Source organism: Gymnodraco acuticeps, unplaced genomic scaffold (assembly GCF_902827175.1).
Source record: "Gymnodraco acuticeps unplaced genomic scaffold, fGymAcu1.1, whole genome shotgun sequence".
Taxonomy (NCBI): Eukaryota; Metazoa; Chordata; class Actinopteri; order Perciformes; family Bathydraconidae; genus Gymnodraco; species Gymnodraco acuticeps.
In genome coordinates, this window is record NW_022991300.1 from 575,534 (window position 1) to 596,170 (window position 20,637).

Consider the following 20,637-nt stretch of genomic DNA (forward strand, 5'->3'; position numbering starts at 1 on the left):
ATTAACCCTCTAATTAGTGCTTATTTGTTGCAAGTAAGGAACTTATTGTACATGAGTTTTGGTCTTAATATGCGCTGCCCAATATGGGCCTAATAAGGCAGTAGTACCACAAGAATAGTAATTCTCCCATAATAACACTTAACAAATATGATCTATTCTTATGGAACAAGACATGAAACTACAAGTGTTAATTAAGTCTAAACAACTCAAAATTAGCTATTTATATCTAAGAACACGTTCCCTATTCTAAAGTGAAGTCTTGTTCATAACCAATAAGCTAGTAGTTTGACTCTAATTAGGTATTTCTATCTAAAAATATGTTCCCTATTCTAAAGTGAAGTCTTGTTCATAACCAATAAGCTAGTAGTTTGACTCTAATTGACCTGAACAGGTTCCTTATTCTAAAGTTGCCTCCTCTTCACACTTTGTAAATACATAGCACACAACTACTGAAATTAACCTCAACAGTACATGAACAAAGTAGGCACACGTTGAAATATCTGTTATATTATTGAACCACTGAAGAGAGGTTCAGACACATACATGTACCAAAACATGTCAAGTTTCTCCAAGGCTGAGAACACACATGCAGCCTGTACTTTTTAATAAAAACTGATTTTTAACAGAGTTTATGTATTTGAGATCATACTGTGTGACCTGCTTGTATGTTCTTACACAATAGGTGTACTGTTCTCTCTCTGTGTTGTCTCAGTGTGAACATAGATTAAACAGCCAGCCAAACTCTTTTGAGAGCCAGGGAATGAGCAGCCATGCTCCTTTATTGACTTATTTGCAGTCCAGTGACATTCAAACGGAGTGAAACTATAAAAAAAGAAGTTACAAGGCACTTAATGATCTCATACATGCAAGTGTAACATACACAGATGAACACATTAGGACCGCTTAGTGTAAACAAGGTAAATATAGCTAATGCTAGCTGTACAATAAGCATGTATACAGGCTAGTATGGCTAACGCTAGCATGTATGCTAACGCTACCGTGTATGCTAACACTAGCGCGAATGCTAACGCATTTTCTCATTGAGTTTAAACATCTCCACATGTCATCACATAAACACAATACATGTTACTAATCCTTACAGTGTAAGTGTAAGGCTCACACTTACACTTACAGTCATTGCTTTCTGACGGACTTGACCCTTTTACTCTTCAGGTTGCAAAGGGAAAATTAGTAGCAGTGTAGTTCACGTTCTCCTACTTCCTGTACCCGGGTCTAACCTTCAGTACACATTTTACAAACATATAAATAGGCAAATATGAAACATACAGGTCAATATCACCTTGCTATTGGTAGCTGAACTGTCAATACCCCAAAACATATTATAAAATATAAATACCTAATTTTGAGTTATTTAGACACAATTAACACTTATAGTTTCATGTCTTGTTCCATAAGAATAGATCATATTTGTTAAGTGTTATTATGGGAGAATTACTATTCTTGTGGTACTACTGCCTTATTAGGCCCATATTAAGCAGCGCATATTAAGACCAAAACTCATGGACAACAACGTCCTTACTTGCAATAAATAAGCACTAATTAGAGGGCTATTGAGGAAAAACTCTCAACTAATGGCTTATTACTTGTAGAATATGGTCATGTAGAATAAGGCATTAATAAGTGTTTTATAATGACTAATAAAGAGCCATTATACTGCTAATATGCATGCTAATTAACAGTTGAATTAACCTGTTAAACCCCATGCCCCTGCCCGTGGGGGCAAAACACAACAATAGTCACGAAACTGTGTCTCAGGCATGGGTGTAGGAAGCATCCTCAATGTGGGTGGGACAATTTGACAGGGGGGGGGACCTAACCTCCCCCGGGAAGATTTTTTTTTAAATGTTGAAGTTAAAAGCATCAATCTGGTGCACTTTGAGAGCAACATTAGGGACTAAATCTATGGATACATCTCAACAACACCCATGTGAAACAGAAGTGAACAGATTTACTTTTTCTTTATGCATATTTTACAAATCACTCCCTTTTTAAACTGTAGTATGAGTTGGAATGATTTCATACCTGTTATTCTGTTATTCTCTTATTTTGTATAACTATAATGATCATATAAAGGTGTGCCTTGGAAATACTTGTTTTGCATCAATCTTGATACAGGGTACTTATATGTTATAGTTTGGATTCCTAAAGCTTTTAGTCTACTATCCCATCATTCAAGGGCGGTTTTCACTATAAGTAATGATTTATTTTTTGCACGGACACTATCATTTAATTTTTTTTACTATGTTCAATCTGAATTTACTTTAAAAACATCTATATTGATTCTGACTTTTTCTACATCCAACTCACAGGTTTATCATTGCTTTGAGAAAATAGATTATTCATTTAACCATTTTTAGAAGTGAAGATATAGTCAATTGTTCTGGGAATGTCCTTTTCAAACCTGAGACCTGAAAAACAGGCTTGGGGCTTAACTGGTTAAAATGGTTTACCATAATGTCTAATTGTGCATTGTATTACATCGCCCTATTTTATCTAGTTTAGCTTTTCTTGTTTTGTTGTTTGTAATGGCAGAGATTAGGGATGAATAAAGTACAACTATAACCATAATCACATTAAAGCATTTCAATCCATAGAAAGGTCTGTGCCACGCAATTTCAGTAGAAACAGGAACACTTTATTGCCCTTTTGTTTTACAGCCACGACTCGCACTAGCTGCTTGCCGCTCATTCAAAATCAAAAAGACCCCCAACTTACTGGTAACAATACTCACTTTCTCACTGCTCTTAACTTACTTTTTTTCTTTTCTGAGGCTGCCCAAAAAACTGTCTAATGTCACTGCCACCCTTCCTCTTGCTCATGCTTACAGCTTGACCTCGGCGATCTGCAGTTGCTGATGTGATGAATACGGGTCAGCAGCGCTGGATATAAGATAATTAAACATGTTTATTAGCAATTCTGAGCGTTCTAAACCCAGCACAAGCTATGATGCACACTGCAAACCTCCTGCGTGTGAGTATCTTTTAAATGCTTCTGACGATTATGAAATACTATTTCATAATAATTGTATAGTATTTATTATTTAATTAATTCTGGCACCTTTGGTATTCCATAGAAGTCACACATCACAGTTTTAAATCTTTCCACACCCTACAAATTACAAAATAAAATAGAAATAATCCACATGAATAAATATCTATTGGATTACATCCAAAACGACACCGTTATTTTCCACATAGCTGACACTAGCCCGCCAAACCCTGGCTAACAACTGAAACCAGCTAGCCCACAGCTAGTTAGCTACTATTCCTGAAGAGTTCGGTTTTAACATCAGAACTACAAGTTAGGCTACTTACACAAAGAAGCTAAACCGGAGGGTTCATTACCATTACGAAATAAAATAATATAGATTACTTTAGGGCTAACTAGAAAAGATACCAGAACTGATGGAGGGCAAATTAAAACATGACTGACCTGCTTGGAGCATCAAGCTAACTGAAGGTGGACTCAGACGTGCAACAGCGAAATACACCCCCGGGTACAAAATAAGGAACCAATTGACATATGAAAAGAAATATCATTTTGGTGAAGTTCACATTAACAGGAAATATAGATTTTCAAGTATACAAATAACCAAAATAAAGAAGTCATAGAATAGCAATTTTATTTTAATTATAAAAAAATTTTTTTTAAAAATGGTTTGCTATTTATTGGGGGGGACATTTTGAGTGTATCTGAATATTGGGGGGGATGTGTGTGTCCCCCCCCCCCCCCAATGCATATGGTGAATACGGCCCTCTGATCTGTTTGGTATTTTGAGAAAAACACTTCATAGACATGTTTTTTATATATTTGTATATATCTGAGACTATTGCCTACAAATAGCATGATAGGTGACCTTTAAATCAACACCGCTAAGCTAAAGGCGTCTAATGACGGAAAGGTGCACCTTTCAGATGACAATCAGTGTTTGTTGGGAAAATACTGAATGTCCTCTTCTAATATCAGAGTCCACATGATAACAAAGGTATCCCAACTGTAGCTGTGTTCATGACAGGATGTGTGATTACCTAGAAGAGCATCAGGACTGTTTGAGGCAGATGATAGCTATGTGATTAACATGAGGATTCAGCCTCTATGGAGAGAGACATCAAGCATGCTCATTTCTGACGTGGAGCTAATCTGAAGTAAACATTGAATACTGCTTTCTATTCCTCCATCTTGTGACTGTGTAACTCCCTCTCTTGGATATCAGCATGTGAAGGACACTGTTCAGGAACTAGTTGATGCTCTGTATGTGATGACTCCTTCCATTCTGGAGAGGATCACAAATACATGGATCCTGAGATTGAAGCTCAAGCCGGAGACCAGTGATATTTTTCTAACAGTGTTGCAGGATATTTAGGTCGTTGTTTCTTTGAATCTGATCAATTTAATCCAGATCTAAAATGTATAAAACTCTGACTTTTTATCAAACTGCTCATAAACTGGTGTGTGTGTGTGTGTGTGTGTGTGTTCAGCCTCTGCAGGTGAACACACTGAGTAACACATGTCTCTATCTTCCAGCTGACAGCAAAGTGATCTCCACAGAAGGGACAGATGTTATTTTACCCTGCTCCCCCAGCACCAGAGAAAACCTCCAAAACAAACTGTTTGACTGGAAGAAGCTCGGTCAGGGAGGAGCAACTCATCACGAAGTCTTCATGTGGGATTCTGCTGTTCATTATGACCATCATTCAGGTCAGAGTGAGCAGTTTAAAGGACGAGTCTCACATTTTCAAAATGAACTGCAGCACGGAAACGCCTCCATCGTCATCAGAGAGACGAAGGTGATCGACAGTGGAAGTTACAGCTGTGTTTTTCCACGTCAGCCTAGTGAAGAATTCTGCATTGAGCTCATTGTTGGTGAGTATTCTCATAAAACAGTAAATAAGCCTTCTTAGTCTTATATACAGAAATAAACAAATCTCATGCACAAGTCTCACAGCATTCATTCTCCTGTGAGACAATGTTCATCTGCTCTGTCCCTGTGAAATAAACAGACACACTGTTGGATTAACATCAGCCATATCAGTGAAACATGTTCCCATGTTTCTGTCCAGCAGACACTGTTCTGTAAGGACTCTAAATCTAAATGGTGCTTCTTTTCAAGATTAAGATAGTATATTAGTTGTATAACAAGTTTCTGAGGACAGCTGATAATATCATCCAACAATTGTAACACACTTCTGTTTTTTTGCCTTTCAGATCCTATCTTAACCTCTTGAGGCTTATCACAGTTATGTACATGTGTGCCTCTTCATATGCTCCAATTTGAACCCTTGAATACGTCCAAGACCAGTAGTAAATCATATGTATCCATTGCTTCACTGTAAAGCAATCTCTAAGCTTTCATGCAGTGTGTTCGTCTTCCTTGTAGCACTAACACAGGTATCGTGCTGTAGGACTAAATGGAAAAACTAAGACATTATTTGTTATTCTTCTTTTATTTCGTATTTGAAATGCAGTAAATCAGTCATAATAAGAGCCATCAGGCTGATATTTACAGGAGATCTACCTTAACTTGTCTTTAATGTCTGTACAAAGTTTGAAGTTGATTGACAGAAGTGGCTCCGAGATATTTTAGAAAGTGCAGTACAGATCACCTCCAGCAGAGGACTCTATAGCTCTGTTAAACTTATTAAAAGTTACCAAACAATAATAACAAATCTCTTTTTAATTATGAAAAAATTAACCTATGTGTCAAATCTAACCTTACATTCTTGTTGTTAACATTTTAATAAATATTTACATATTTATAATCATTAAATCACGCCTCCATGAACATATAAGTAAAGTTTCTCAGTTATGTGGGTCTCCTACTGCCACAGACAGTCCAGCTTCCTTCACTTCCATATATGGTCAGGCAGGTGATATAATTGGCTACAAGCTCACCTAGTTTTCAGAATGCTGGCTTACCATTGGATGAAAGTAGCTGTCAATAAGAAATACATGGCGCGCACGTCAAGGAGCTCATCTGTGATTGGCTGATTGAGTTAAAGGGCTGTTAATGACGTCACTTTAGTTCGCAGAAAGATGCCGATTGGTTCATTTTGTTCGGGAGCGTTAACTGATTTCAGAGATACCGAACATCATTGGTTAAATACTTTGTCAATACTTTAAATTGACATACATAACGTTGTTTTGAAAGTTTGACGAGTGGAGCTAAAACTAAACAAGGGACACAAATGACTTTTATTCACCATATTTTTGACTGCCGCTCACACTGAAACAAGGTACATTTAATCAGTTGACGTTTCTTCTTTAAAACAAGACCGCTTTTGTCTATACAAGTGCGTTTTTGGAGCTTTAAACCCATTTTAACCTCGACTAGATTGAATAGCCGGTAAGGAGCTAATGGTGTACTGCCGTAAAGTAAAACGCGACGGTTTAAATGTTCTTACTTCTGTAGTTACGCAATTCAACTCGTTGAAAAGACGTGCATTTTAGGTTTCAAACAAGGTATAATTTGTTTGTTATGACTTATACGGTAATATGAAATACTGTAGTTTATTTATTTATTCTTATTTAAACGTACATCTCGGGTCGTCTGCAACCTCCGCGCTTTATAACGTTAACTGTCAGAACCATCCAAGGTAACTCTTGATTTTTACGACGTCACTCTCTACCTCTCAGGTCTGATATTCAAAGCAACTTTATTCATCACTCTATTGAACAAATGGAGTTTATTCCTGTTTGCAAAATTGTAATAATATAAACTATACGTAGGCTAATTCTTTAGAGTTGAAGATGTATACGGTATGTGTCTTTGGATAAAAGCGTCAGCTAAATGCAATGTAATGTAATCAAAAGTGGCACTATTTATTATTGGGCTTTACAATAGGCCTGCTGTGTTTTTATTCTGTAGTTAACCCGATTCTCATTTGCTAATCAATATATTAGTACAAAAAACATTGTCATTGAATATAGAAAACTGCAGTTACACAGATGATTGTGATACTTGTAGATTTGACATGATTATACATTTTCCAGGATCATTCATAATCCACATTGACACCTTCTATTTTAGCATATTTTTTTAACATCCTAATTTGCAGAAATTATAAACTTTGTTTAATGTGTATTTAAAACTATTTGTTCTATTAACTAATTTCCTGGGAACAGTATGACCTAATATGATAAAATAAACCAAAGTACACTGCCATCTTCCATAATCAAAACAATACCATAAAGATATGAACATAACTCACAATCAGCTCCTTCAGACTCAAATCAGCAAACATTTGGGAGAAAAAAGTAAAAAATAAGGTGTTTTAAATATCATATTCCATCCAAAAATGTGATGAACAAAGTCTTATTCTGTGCTTTTCTTTTTTTTTATAGACGAACTGTTCAACATTTGCAAACTAGTTTAAACATCCTAGACACATCTGTTTCATTTTATACCTTATTTTTGGACTTCCTTTTAAGGTGCAGTCAAATATTAAACTGCTCATAAGCTGCTTTGTGAGTAGCAGGATTTGATTGGTGTGTTTTATCTTTTTTGTTTGTGTATGTTCCCAGGTGCATCACCAAAGCCAACTATTAGAACACTTGATCAAACAAACTCCTGGGCGCGGCTGCAGTGTGAAGTTCATGGAGCTCATCCAGAACCTAAAGTGGAGTGGAGGGACAGTTCTGGAAACATCCTTCCTGCTGAGGAGCCTCAGGTTTTAAAGAACGGAGAAAGCTACGATGTCACTGTTAACATTACTGTGACTAAGACAGACCGCTATCGCTGTGTAGCTACACAGGAGGAGATCAACCATCAGATTTCTGCTGAAAACCTTCTGCATATCAGTGGTGAGATTCTGCCTCGACATATTTAGTTATTCATATGATTTTAAATGTTGAGGGGGCCAAACTTCTCCATCATGAACATTGAGAAGTTGTGTGTAGCATGAAACATAATAATAAGGAAGAAAGAAGAAGATACACTCTATTAATCCCCAACGGAGGAATTACTTTCCCCTCACGTTACACACACTGGTTAATATACTTGAGCACACAGACCCTCTCCAGGTTCCAGACACACTCTGTATTTGGTTTGATCGGGACGTGAACCTGCGGCCCTTTGGTAAAGAACATATATATATATTCCACATCATGTCTACTCAAACTAAATGTAGAGCCCAGATGTGTTTTCTTCTCCTCTTCACTGTCACTCAGGGTTTGTTGACTTCATGATAACATCCCATGGTTATTATTACGATCACAGTTCAAGGTGCTGGACTGCATCCCTCTGAGAGGTTCTACACTTCTAAATAAGTCACAGTCCAGCACCACTCACTGACCTGAGAGATATACATCATGTTTAACAAGAGCATCATCTCCTGACTGAGAAATGTGTGATAAACTCAACCTGGAATATCAGACGCACATATATTACTATATCAACTATACTATTAATGTTAAGATCAAATGTTTTACTGTAACAAATGTAGCGTAAACAGTTAAAGAACGTCTTCTCTGTAAATGAGCTTCTGTCCTGAGTCAGAATAATGTTTGCAGATTTCCTAATGCTCTAATCTTTAACAGAGTATATGAACATAAGTCATGTGTTAATGTGTCTCATCGTGTACTAGGTAGCATGTATGATTCCTATCTCCTGAGGACCTGCAGGATGGAGTCAGAACAAACGTCCTCACAGGGACAATAAAGTTTATCATATCTTAAATCTGCGTTCATTAAACACGGTAAACAGCTCTGTGCTGACGTTGTGTTTCTGTTGTTGAGCGCTGCGATCAAACTTCTAATTATTTCAACTTTGACCTCGTTTACTGCTGACCTTTCGATGCACATCCAATCAGAACAGCTGTGCTAAGAGGCACAAGCTATCAGAGGAAACTCAGAAACTGAACTTATCTGTTTTCACCAAAAGGCTCTGCGGACAACCTGCAATTAGAAAAGAGCAAATCATGTGATTAAAAGTTACCAAAGTTTTGTTAGACTTGCTTGAAATATCAGATATTGATAGGATGGGAAACTGAGACTTAAATTATTAACGTTTCCTGTTCTTTTATTTTATTTCATCTAAATACCATTTTCAAGCAAAGAGATAAGCAAACAACATCTAAATATTTGATTTATGAAGCTGTATATCAGCTGTTGTTTCTATGATGTTCCCAGGTGCAGCTACAGAGCCGTCTGTCACATCACTTGAGGAAACAAAGGACTGGTCTCTGCTTCAGTGTTTAGTTCGAGGAGCTTTTCCTAAACCTAAAGTGGAGTGGCAGGACAGTTCTGGAAACATCCTTCCTGCTGCAAAGCCTCAGGTCTCAGAGAGAGGAGGCAGCTTTTACATCACTCTCAACGCTAATGTGACCAAAACAGACCGCTATCAGTGTGTGGTCACTCAGGAGGAGATCAACCATCAGACTAGAGCTGAGATATCTGTCTTTATCAGCGGTGAGTAACATGTTCAAATATTTAAATGTGTCTTCAGTCTGAACACAAAGTGAATTTCCTCTCTGCTCCAGACGTTGTGATGAAGACCTCTGCAGGAGTTAACATGGTTTCAATCTGAGTGGAAAGTTACATCAACACACACATACACACACACACACACACACACACACACACACACACACACACACACACACACACACACACACACACACTGTAAACCCCTCCAACAGCTCCCCTCTCAGACCAAATGGAGACAAACAGGAACTCTGAGTTCAGCTTTCTTAGAAACATGTTAGTCATTGATCACTGAGACGTTCTACAGCTGAGAGGAAACATGTTAGTCATTGATCACTGAGACGTTCTGCAGCTGAGAGGAAACATGTTAGTCATTGATCACTGAGACGTTCTACAGCTGAGAGGAAACATGTTAGTCATTGATCACTGAGACGTTCTACAGCTGAGAGGAAACATGTTAGTCATTGATCACTGAGACGTTCTGCAGCTGAGAGGAAACATGTTAGTCATTGATCACTGAGACGTTCTACAGCTGAGAGGAAACATGTTAGTCATTGATCACTGAGACGTTCTACAGCTGAGAGGAAACATGTTAGTCATTGATCACTGAGACGTTCTGCAGCTGAGAGGAAACATGTTAGTCATTGATCACTGAGACGTTCTACAGCTGAGAGGAAACATGTTAGTCATTGATCACTGAGACGTTCTACAGCAGAGAGGAAACATGTTAGTCATTGATCACTGAGACGTTCTACAGCTGAGAGGAAACATGTTAGTCATTGATCACTGAGACGTTCTACAGCTGAGAGGAAACATGTTAGTCATTGATCACTGAGACGTTCTACAGCTGAGAGGAAACATGTTAGTCATTGATCACTGAGACGTTCTGCAGCTGAGAGGAAACATGTTAGTCATTGATCACTGAGACGTTCTACAGCTGAGAGGAAACATGTTAGTCATTGATCACTGAGACGTTCTACAGCTGAGAGGAAACATGTTAGTCATTGATCACTGAGACGTTCTGCAGCTGAGAGGAAACATGTTAGTCATTGATCACTGAGACGTTCTGCAGCTGAGAGGAAACAAGTTAGTCATTGATCACTGAGACGTTCTACAGCTGAGAGGAAACATGTTAGTCATTGATCACTGAGACGTTCTACAGCTGAGAGGAAACATGGTAGTCATTGATCACTGAGACGTTCTACAGCTGAGAGGAAACATGTTAGTCATTGATCACTGAGACGTTCTGCAGCTGAGAGGAAACATGTTAGTCATTGATCACTGAGACGTTCTACAGCTGAGAGGAAACATGTTAGTCATTGATCACTGAGACGTTCTACAGCTGAGAGGAAACATGTTAGTCATTGATCACTGAGACGTTCTACAGCTGAGAGGAAACATGTTAGTCATTGATCACTGAGACGTTCTACAGCTGAGAGGAAACATGTTAGTCATTGATCACTGAGACGTTCTGTAGCTGAGAGGAAACATGTTAGTCATTGATCACTGAGACGTTCTGCAGCTGAGAGGAAACATGTTAGTCATTGATCACTGAGACGTTCTGCAGCTGAGAGGAAACATGTTAGTCATTGATCACTGAGACGTTCTACAGCTGAGAGGAAACATGTTAGTCATTGATCACTGAGACGTTCTACAGCTGAGAGGAAACATGTTAGTCATTGATCACTGAGACGTTCTGCAGCTGAGAGGAAACATGTTAGTCATTGATCACTGAGACGTTCTGCAGCTGAGAGGAAACATGTTAGTCATTGATCACTGAGACGTTCTACAGCTGAGAGGAAACATGTTAGTCATTGATCACTGAGACGTTCTACAGCTGAGAGGAAACATGTTAGTCATTGATCACTGAGACGTTCTGCAGCTGAGAGGAAACATGTTAGTCATTGATCACTGAGACGTTCTACAGCTGAGAGGAAACATGTTAGTCATTGATCATTGAGACGTTCTACAGCTGAGAGGAAACATGTTAGTCATTGATCACTGAGACGTTCTGCAGCTGAGAGGAAACATGTTAGTCATTGATCACTGAGACGTTCTGCAGCTGAGAGGAAACATGTTAGTCATTGATCACTGAGACGTTCTACAGCTGAGAGGAAACATGTTAGTCATTGATCACTGAGACGTTCTGCAGCTGAGAGGAAACATGTTAGTCATTGATCACTGAGACGTTCTACAGCTGAGAGGAAACATGTTAGTCATTGATCACTGAGACGTTCTACAGCTGAGAGGAAACATGTTAGTCATTGATCACTGAGACGTTCTACAGCTGAGAGGAAACATGTTAGTCATTGATCACTGAGACGTTCTACAGCTGAGAGGAAACATGTTAGTCATTGATCACTGAGACGTTCTGCAGCTGAGAGGAAACATGTTAGTCATTGATCACTGAGACGTTCTGCAGCTGAGAGGAAACATGTTAGTCATTGATCACTCAGACGTTCTACAGCTGAGAGGAAACATGTTAGTCATTGATCACTGAGACGTTCTACAGCTGAGAGGAAACATGTTAGTCATTGATCACTGAGACGTTCTACAGCTGAGAGGAAACATGTTAGTCATTGATCACTGAGACGTTCTGCAGCTGAGAGGAAACATGTTAGTCATTGATCACTGAGACGTTCTACAGCTGAGAGGAAACATGTTAGTCATTGATCACTGAGACGTTCTGCAGCTGAGAGGAAACATGTTAGTCATTGATCACTGAGACGTTCTGCAGCTGAGAGGAAACATTGAGACCACGTTCACTTTCTCTCAGAGTTCATTCGCTGACTTTAAACACAGGGAGACTTTGAGGACAGAAGACATGGAGACGTGTCGTGCAGCTCGACTCCAACATCAACACAAGCTGAGGGTCTGATCTGAGTATCAGCTGCTGTTAGAGACGTGACATCAGAGAGCTGGGTTTGAGTCTAGAGGCTCAGGAGTCAGATCCAACTCCACCAGGATCTCATCAGGCTCTAACCAGCTATCAGGTTCAGATGGTTGGAGGAAACATTACCAATAAATGATGTGTATTTGGTTTCCAGTGTTTCCTCTTTTATTCTTTGTGAATGTGTGTGTAGAGCCCTGAGTCTTTCCCTCAGTGAGTCCACGTGTCCTCAGAGCAGAACCTCTACATGTTCTTTATAGAGTTTTCTGAATGAATGAAAGCAGCCGTGTCAAACTCAATTTCATCTCGGGCCACATCAGCATTATGGTTGCACTCAAAGGGCCGGTTGTAACTTTAAGACGATATATAAAAATACATATATAAATATTTAATATATATAAACGTATGTATTATATTACATTATTGCCTCTGCATTGGATTATTATGAGTAATAACTTCATAATTAACTACGTCTGAAGCAGAAGTCTAGGGCAATAATTGGAAGTCTCTTCAGTGAAAATGTCACAAAATGATTTGTTTTTTAAAAAGCCAAATTCTGGAGAAAATGTAAAAAAATAATGTGAAATTTTGAAGCAAAAAAAAGTCAAATTCTGAGCAAAATTCATATTTGAGATGCATTGTGGGACATGTAGTTTATGGGCCACGTGCTTCCGTAACTCGTCATGTGACCGTATAATAAACGTATTATATTCTTTCAGAGCTCTTGTGGGGCCACAGAAAATGAAATCGCGGGCCGGATTTGGCCCCCGGGCCTTGAGTTTGAGACCCCTGAGTGAAAGTGTGCTTGTGTTTGGAGGCTCTGCTGCATAAACCCAGAGTGAGTTCCCCTCTGTGGAAACATCAGGATGTGAATCTGCTGTTCACTGAGCTGCAGTCAGGGAGGAGGACGCTCTGTAGTTCAGGAGGAGGAGCAGAACCTCTCTGTGGAAACTCTCTAAGTACACTTTAGTCATTAGAGAATAAACTAGCATCACATGTTATAAGATGATCCCATGTCTAAATGTGTAGGATCAGAGGAAATATATCCGATTAATTCATGCAGGAAAATATAGAATGTTTCCCTCAGACATGTAATTGAGAATAACATAAATACTCTAAATTGATAAAATCATACAGTGACATCTCTTTTGCTTTAATTTGTTCCCCCCTTCAGAAGTAACCAATCAGCTCCTTCCCTTGAAAAACCCATAACATAAAGGAAAATGAAACATTAAAAATAAGTGAAAAGATTCATTAATTAATTAAGAAAATGATCAAAATCTTCACACAAACTATAAATATATGATATTTCTTTGCTATTCGGGGGGGGGGGGGGGGGTGTTTAAAGGTCATTCAAATAATCTGCAATTTCTTCGAGAAGAGATTCACAGAGACCCTCAGAGTGCGTTTATCTTAAGTTTGATAAATAACACCAGATTGAACATTTCCCCCTGAAGTGATTACTGTTCTCTCTCCTGATGAAATCCTTGTAGGTATTTGTTGCCACCACAATAATAACAAACATTGCCGTTTGTTTCCTTTTGTCTTCTGTTTCAGATCCCTCCGGTGGATTTTCAGTTGCTGGAATTCTCGGCATTATTTTATTTGTTGTTGTTTTTGTTGTTTGTATTGTTGTAGCTGTGCTTGTATGCACTGGTCACATCACCCTAAAATGTAACAAAGGTAAGTGTCTCATTTTATAGTTTTGACAGTAGTGTTATGTTCTCTTCCCTGAAGTCAGGAGGGATCTTCTTGAATATATTTCTGTTTTCCTTCCAGTAGGGAAAAAGGGGAACGCTTCCTCCAAAAGCCCTGCTGCAAAATCTGAAAGAGATAAACTGGATCCAGCCTAGTGACTGAGTCATAAAGGTATCCGGGTTCACCTCTGCTGAAGTGTGTGTGTGTTAAACTACACTGTACTGGGTGATAATGTGAGGACATGTTATCTGCTCATTTATTTCAGAGAGTTAGGAGCTGGGTTTAGGGTTATGATGAGTTTGAGGTTAACAGGAGGCTGTGGCTCGTGGTTCACGGGTAAAATACAATATATTGTAACCAGGGGTTAAATTGGGATTTGATATGTGGGGGGGGCTCAGTTTGAAGGGGGGGGGTGTCGTCGGCCGCCAGCGCACCAGGCCGTCAACGTCCAGCCGTTCTGTGATTCTCCCGAACACACAGCTGGCCAGCGGCCCACCAAAGGCAGCGGCTCACCGGGATAAGTCCCGACTCTCCCGATGGCCAATCCGTGACTCCCCTCGGGTGAACTGACTCTCCTGACTGCACGTCGCTGACACACACCGCTGCAGACTCTGCACGGCGGAGCAGCGGAGTACGGGCGATGCTGCTCCTCCAAGGAAGAGACGCATGTTCACTAAGCCAAAAAAAACGATATCCTGTCACAGTGATCTGCTATTTTAAAGTAAAGTCAACACATATCGACCCTAAATATAGTCTATATTAAGAACGAGAAAAGTTTTAACGTGTATATATAGTTTTTTGTAAACATATATGACAAATGTGCGAGGGTGATGACGTCAGAGCATCGTCCTATGGGCTGGGGCTTAGCCCCGGACAGCCCCGGCCCAATTTAACCCCTGGTTGTAACACCTGAACATTTTAAACAAACAGAAATACATTTCAACAAAAAGATATTAAGAAGGAGAAAAGAGGAAGTTTCCTGTAATGCTGACAGATTATTAATGAGTCATTCCTTAAAGAGAGAATTTCATTTATAGTTTTTCTCCTTCCACAAAAAACACCTGAAATCGAGGAGGACGGTTTCTTATGATGTGTTTTAAGTAACTTTTTTTCTCTAATTTGGACAGGAAGTGTCCTTTAATATCGGATGAACTGATTATTAATGAATCGTTTTAGACGCCTTTGCCCAAAGTTACTTAAATACACTATACCACTGAGCCACAGCCAGTAATGGTTTAAGTTGAATTTTGATATTTTGTGGGACGGAAATCTACTTTCAAAAGTTGAAATGCCTTAATTTCCTTAAAGAAGATGGTTTTCTTTCACTGTGTTTTATCTTTTATATTTTTTTATATTTATTGATTAATTCCAGGTTACAGTAATTTATTTGTAATCAAATTTAGATCCTTAATGAATAAATCTAGCTATAGAGAAACTGATGGAAATGTGAAAAATGATGAGATAGCAGAGCAGGTTATTAGTACAAATAATTTACAAGACTTTGTAGTTTGACCAAAACGTAATCAATATAATCTAAACTTTAAATACTTTCAGTAGTTTTTGTGTACATTATTGTTAATTAGTTGCATAAAATCATGTAATCCTGTATACAGCAACATTAAGATTCTGATCCTCAGCTGTGAAACACCTGCATGCTGTCAGTTCATCCTCAGCTCCTGTCCTTCAGAGAGTGAACGGATGAATGAGGACATTTTAACAGCTCCATAGTTGTAGTCCTTTAACAGCTCCATAGTTGTAGTTCTTTAACAGCTCCATAGTTGTAGTCCTCTAACAGCTCCATAGTTGTAGACCTTTAACAGCTCCATAGTTGTAGTTCTTTAACAGCTCCATAGTTGTAGTCCTCTAACAGCTCCATAGTTCTAGTCCTTTAACAGCTCCATAGTTGTAGTCCTTTAACAGCTCCATAGTTGTAGTTCTTTAATAGCTCCATAGTTGTAGTCCTTTAACAGCTCCATAGTTGTAGTCCTTTAACAGCTCCATAGTTTGTAGTCCTCTTAACAGCTCCATAGTTGTAGTCCTTTAACAGCTCCATAGTTGTAGTCCTTTAACAGCTCCATAGTTGTAGTCCTTTAACAGCTCCATAGTTGTAGTCCTTTAACAGCTCCATAGTTGTAGTCCTTTAACAGCTCCATAGTTGTAGTCCTTTAACAAGCTCCATAGTTGTAGTCCTTTAACAGCTCCATAGTTGTAGTCCTCTAACAGCTCCATAGTTGTAGTCCTTTAAACAGCTCCATAGTTTTAGTAGTCCTCTAACAGCTCCATAGTTGTAGTCCTCTAACAGCTCCCATAGTTTTTAGTCCTTTCACAGCTCCATAGTTGTAGTCCTCTAACAGCTCCATAGTTGTAGTCCTTTAACAGCTCCATAGTTTGTAGTCCTTTAACAGCTCCATAGTTGTAGTCCTCTAACAGCTCCATAGTTGTAGTCCTTAACAGCTCCATAGTTGTAGTCCTTTAACAGCTCCATAGTTGTAGTCCTTTAAACAGGCTCCATAGTTGTATCCTTTAACAGCTCCATAGTTGTAGTCCTTTAACAGCTCCATAGTTGTGTCCTCTAACAGCTCCATAGTTGTGTCCTTTAAACAGCTCCATAGTTGTAGTCCTTTAACAGCTCCATAGTTTTGTAGTCCTTTCACAGCTCCATAGTTGTAGTCCTCTAACAAGCTCCATAGTTGTAGTCCTTTAACAGCTCCATAGTTGTAGTCCTTTAACAGCTCCATAGTTGTAGTCCTTTAACAGCTCCATAGTTGTAGTCCTTAACAGCTCCATAGTTGTAGTCCTTTAACAGCTCCATAGTTGTAGTCCTTTAACAGCTCCATAGTTGTAGTCCTCTAACAGCTCCATAGTTGTAGTCCTTTAACAGCTCCATAGTTTGTAGTCCTCTAACAGCTCCATAGTTGTAGTCCTTTAAACTAACAGCTCCATAGTTGTAGTCCTCTTAACAGCTCCATAGTTGTAGTCCTTATAACAGCTCCATAGTTGTAGTCCTTTAACAGCTCCATAGTTGTAGTCCTCTAACAGCTCCATAGTTGTAGTACCTCTAACAGCTCCATAGTTGTAGTACCTCTAACAGCTCCATAGTTGTAGTCCTCTAACAGCTCCATAGTTGTAGTCCTCTAACAGCTCCATAGTTGTAGTCCTTTAACAGCTCCATAGTTTGTAGGTCCTCTAACAGCTCCATAGTTGTAGTACCTCTAACAGCTCCATAGTTTGTAGTCCTTTAACAGCTCCATAGTTGTAGTCCTTTAAACAGATGCTCTCCTGCTGCTTGTAGTTCTTAAAGGATGTAGAGACGGCATTAACAGGAACTCTCTCTGATCTGAAGCTGCTGTCTCGCTGTAAAGAATGTGCTCTGAAGCTGGATTATAATGTGACTTTTTTATACTTTTGTATTGACATTGTTTGTTACGAGCTTGTTGTTTGTGATGTTGTTAAAGTGCTAATCCAAAGTATATCATCTGAATGATGACCTGCTGTTGCTGTGATGCTTGAACTGTTTTGATCTGAAAGCTCCTTTATGATGTTCTCTGATGCTCTGCAGGATTTCTATGCTGTCATTTCAACTGTACCATTTATATCCAAATGTTTGAATAAAACATGAAACAAGTCAATCTGTGAGTTTGGACTGATACTTAATTATTTATTTTCCAATTTGTTGCAAAGTTGCACTTTAATGAACGTTTTTATACTCATTTTAATTATCATTTGTGAGCATTTTACGACTTTATTAAATGAGTTGGTAGAGAGACCAAACACTTTAGAGAGGTGAAACAGATACTGCATAATAAATAATAATAACGGGTATTTGTATTTATATAGCACTTAAGATACAAGAGACTAAGCTCAAAGAGCTCACATTCACACAAATAATGAATACAGTTGTAAAAAATTATGAATGTATAGACTCAGTGAAAGTAGATAAAGACAATACATTAAGAGAGATATCATTGAGAATTACTTAAATTAAAAAGTGACATTATTTATTAGGCATTCCTTTTTATGATTCAGCTTTTCCCCTCACATAACTTCACTTACTAAATATTTGTTTTACAATAGTTTAAGATATATTAGTACATGGTTTTATCCTGATTTCACATTAACATCAGTACACTTTGTAAATGTAGTGTACATGTTTCTTTATGTTATCAGCGGTAGATTGCTGGATGGCTGCTCCTCTGTTACTCTGTTCTTATTCAACAGGCTGAAGTCACATTAAGGAAGAAGTAAGAACCAGTTTTAATCTTCCTTATTTACTTAGAGCACCACATCACCACTGAGGGACCCCCAGTCTATGCCAGGGCCCGGCGGTTGAACCCTTCCAAACTCGCAGTAGCGAAGGCGGAGTTCTCAACCATGGAACGCCTGGGTATCACCCGCCGGTCTGACAGTCCTTGGGCGTCTCCTCTGCACATCTCAGACCGCAGTTCATTTCCTCATATTCCAAACGAGAAATTACGGTAGCAAATCACCCGGTTCTTTACGACCAGAACTATTAACGGGATACAAACCGGAGGAACCAGGCATGGAGGGAGGTGGCAGAGACAGTGGGTGAAACTGGTTGGTTTTCGCCTGTTTGGGGAGTTTATATATATATATATTGCTCGCATAAAATCCCCGGGGTTTTTTGCTTTGTATGTCGGGGGCGGGAGATTCATGTGATTGGTTGTTGGTCGCGTTGCTCGCAAAAAATCCCCAAGCTTTCAGACACGCCCAGCTCCACGATTTTCAAGATTTTTGAAAAGCTGCTGTGTGGACGTATGGTGGTTGGCGCCCGTGTGGGTACTACCGCCGCCTCAACGACGCCACGACACCCGACCGCTACCCGGTGCCGCACATTCAGGACTTTTCGGCGCACCTGGCGGGTAGGCTCATGTTTTCTAAGGTGGACCTGGTGCGTGGATACCACCAGGTGCCCATGCATCCCCTGGACATTCCCAAAACGGCGGTGATAACGCCATTTGGGTTTTTTGAGTTCCTGCGGGTGCCTTTTGGGCTCAAGAACGCCGCTCAAACATTCCAGCGCCTGGATTCGGTGCTGCGGGACTTAACATTTGTGTTCGTCTACCTGGACGACATACTCGTCGCCAGCACTTCTGAGGAGGAACACCTGTCCCACCTCCGGGCCCTTTTCACGAGGCTCAGCCAACACGGGTTGATAATCAACCCTGCAAAGTGTCTGTTCAGGCTGTCTGACATTGACTTCCTTGGGCACCGCGTCAGCAAGGGCGGGGCAGCACCCCTGCCGGCGAAGGTTGATGCTGCACACGGCCCGGTCGCTCCGTGAGTTCCTAAGGATGGTGACCTTCGACCACCGTTTCATCGCCCGGGCCGCCCACATTATGCGGCCGCTGTATGAGGCATTGAAAGGTAAGGCCCCCATCCAGGAGATCGACTGGACAGCGGCGGCAGAGGTTGCCTTGAAGGAGGTCAAGACCGCGCTGGCTCAGGCTGTTGGCGCATCCGTCACCCACGCCCCCCATCTCCATTACCACAGACGCATGCTGTGGGGTAGCTTGACGTTTCATAGAGGGTGCTCAAACATTAAGGGTTTCCCATTAATGTACCAGCGCTACAGTTGAATTTTCTACTGCAACACTCCCCACACGCACACACAGTGTGACAGTTACAATGAAGGCTCGATAATCAGCTCACGGCATATAGGCGTAAGCAGGGGTAAAGTGCTATTTTTACAAGTGGGTAGCGTACCTCACCTCCTCTAGTGGGGTCCGGGGGCGCGCTCCCCAGGGAAGATTTGTTTTTAAATATTGAGGTTAAAAGCATCAATCTGGTGCACTTTGAGAGCAAAATGAAGAGATCTATGGATTCATCTCTCAACACCCATTTGAAACAGAACTGTAAACAGATTTTCTATTTCTTTATAGATATTTTACAAATCACTCCCCTTTTAAAACAAACCGTTTGAGACCCACTGAGATAACTAGACTAAGTTAACTATCTAAACACTGAGAGTCCTTTACTTCACCTGAGCTGAGGTTATCTGAGACTCTCCGTCTGACAGGAGAGAGTTCTCCCTCCACCTTGTTGTTGAAAAAGCTCATTTTATCCGTTAGCTTGGCTAGCTAGCACCAGATGCTAACCACAACAATCTCCGGTAGATACCCACCAGTGCGCTCTCTCTCTCGCTCGTTCGCGCACGCACACAAAATGGCTCGTGCCACACACACACAGAGCAGAGCTTGAATGAAACACAGAGACCCAGAAGTAAGCTACTTGTACTCACGAGGCCTATTATGTGGGCCCTCTCGCTTTCACGTGGCTTTGATTGAGTGTCCACAAGTGGACATTTAAGGACAAAAAAACGATCAATTTTTCACTTTGCTGTTAGCAAATAATTTGGCGCTCTAGATAACAGGACTCAAGTGTCACAAAGTTAATTAGCCTACGGGTAGGTCAAAAATTCGAATGGGTGCTGGCCATTGGCCTAATCATATCACCTGTGTTGGCTTTATGTTTTGGTCAAACATTTGTTTGTTTCACATTTGCATTGATGTAATCAATAATTTTTCTAATTTAATTTAGTAATAATAATAATTTCAAAAAAAAAAACATATTTCTTGGGGGTGCTTTGG

At 39.8% G+C, this 20,637-nt stretch overlaps 1 protein-coding gene across 3 annotated transcripts in view; it reads left to right on the forward strand.

The window, feature by feature from the left end:
- LOC117562378 (butyrophilin subfamily 2 member A2-like) overlaps positions 1 to 20,637 on the forward strand; it is a 72,779-nt gene that overhangs the window by 23,694 nt on the left and 28,448 nt on the right. Inside the window, exons 2-4 of one of the 3 annotated variants that reach the window (XM_034240198.1) lie at positions 4,546 to 4,884; positions 7,543 to 7,821; positions 9,148 to 9,426. The exons of the other annotated variants lie outside the window; for them this stretch is intronic. Coding sequence (XP_034096089.1) covers positions 4,546 to 4,884; positions 7,543 to 7,821; positions 9,148 to 9,426 — 897 coding nt within the window. The remainder of the gene's footprint in view (positions 1 to 4,545; positions 4,885 to 7,542; positions 7,822 to 9,147; positions 9,427 to 20,637) is intronic. 3 annotated transcript variants of the gene reach the window in all.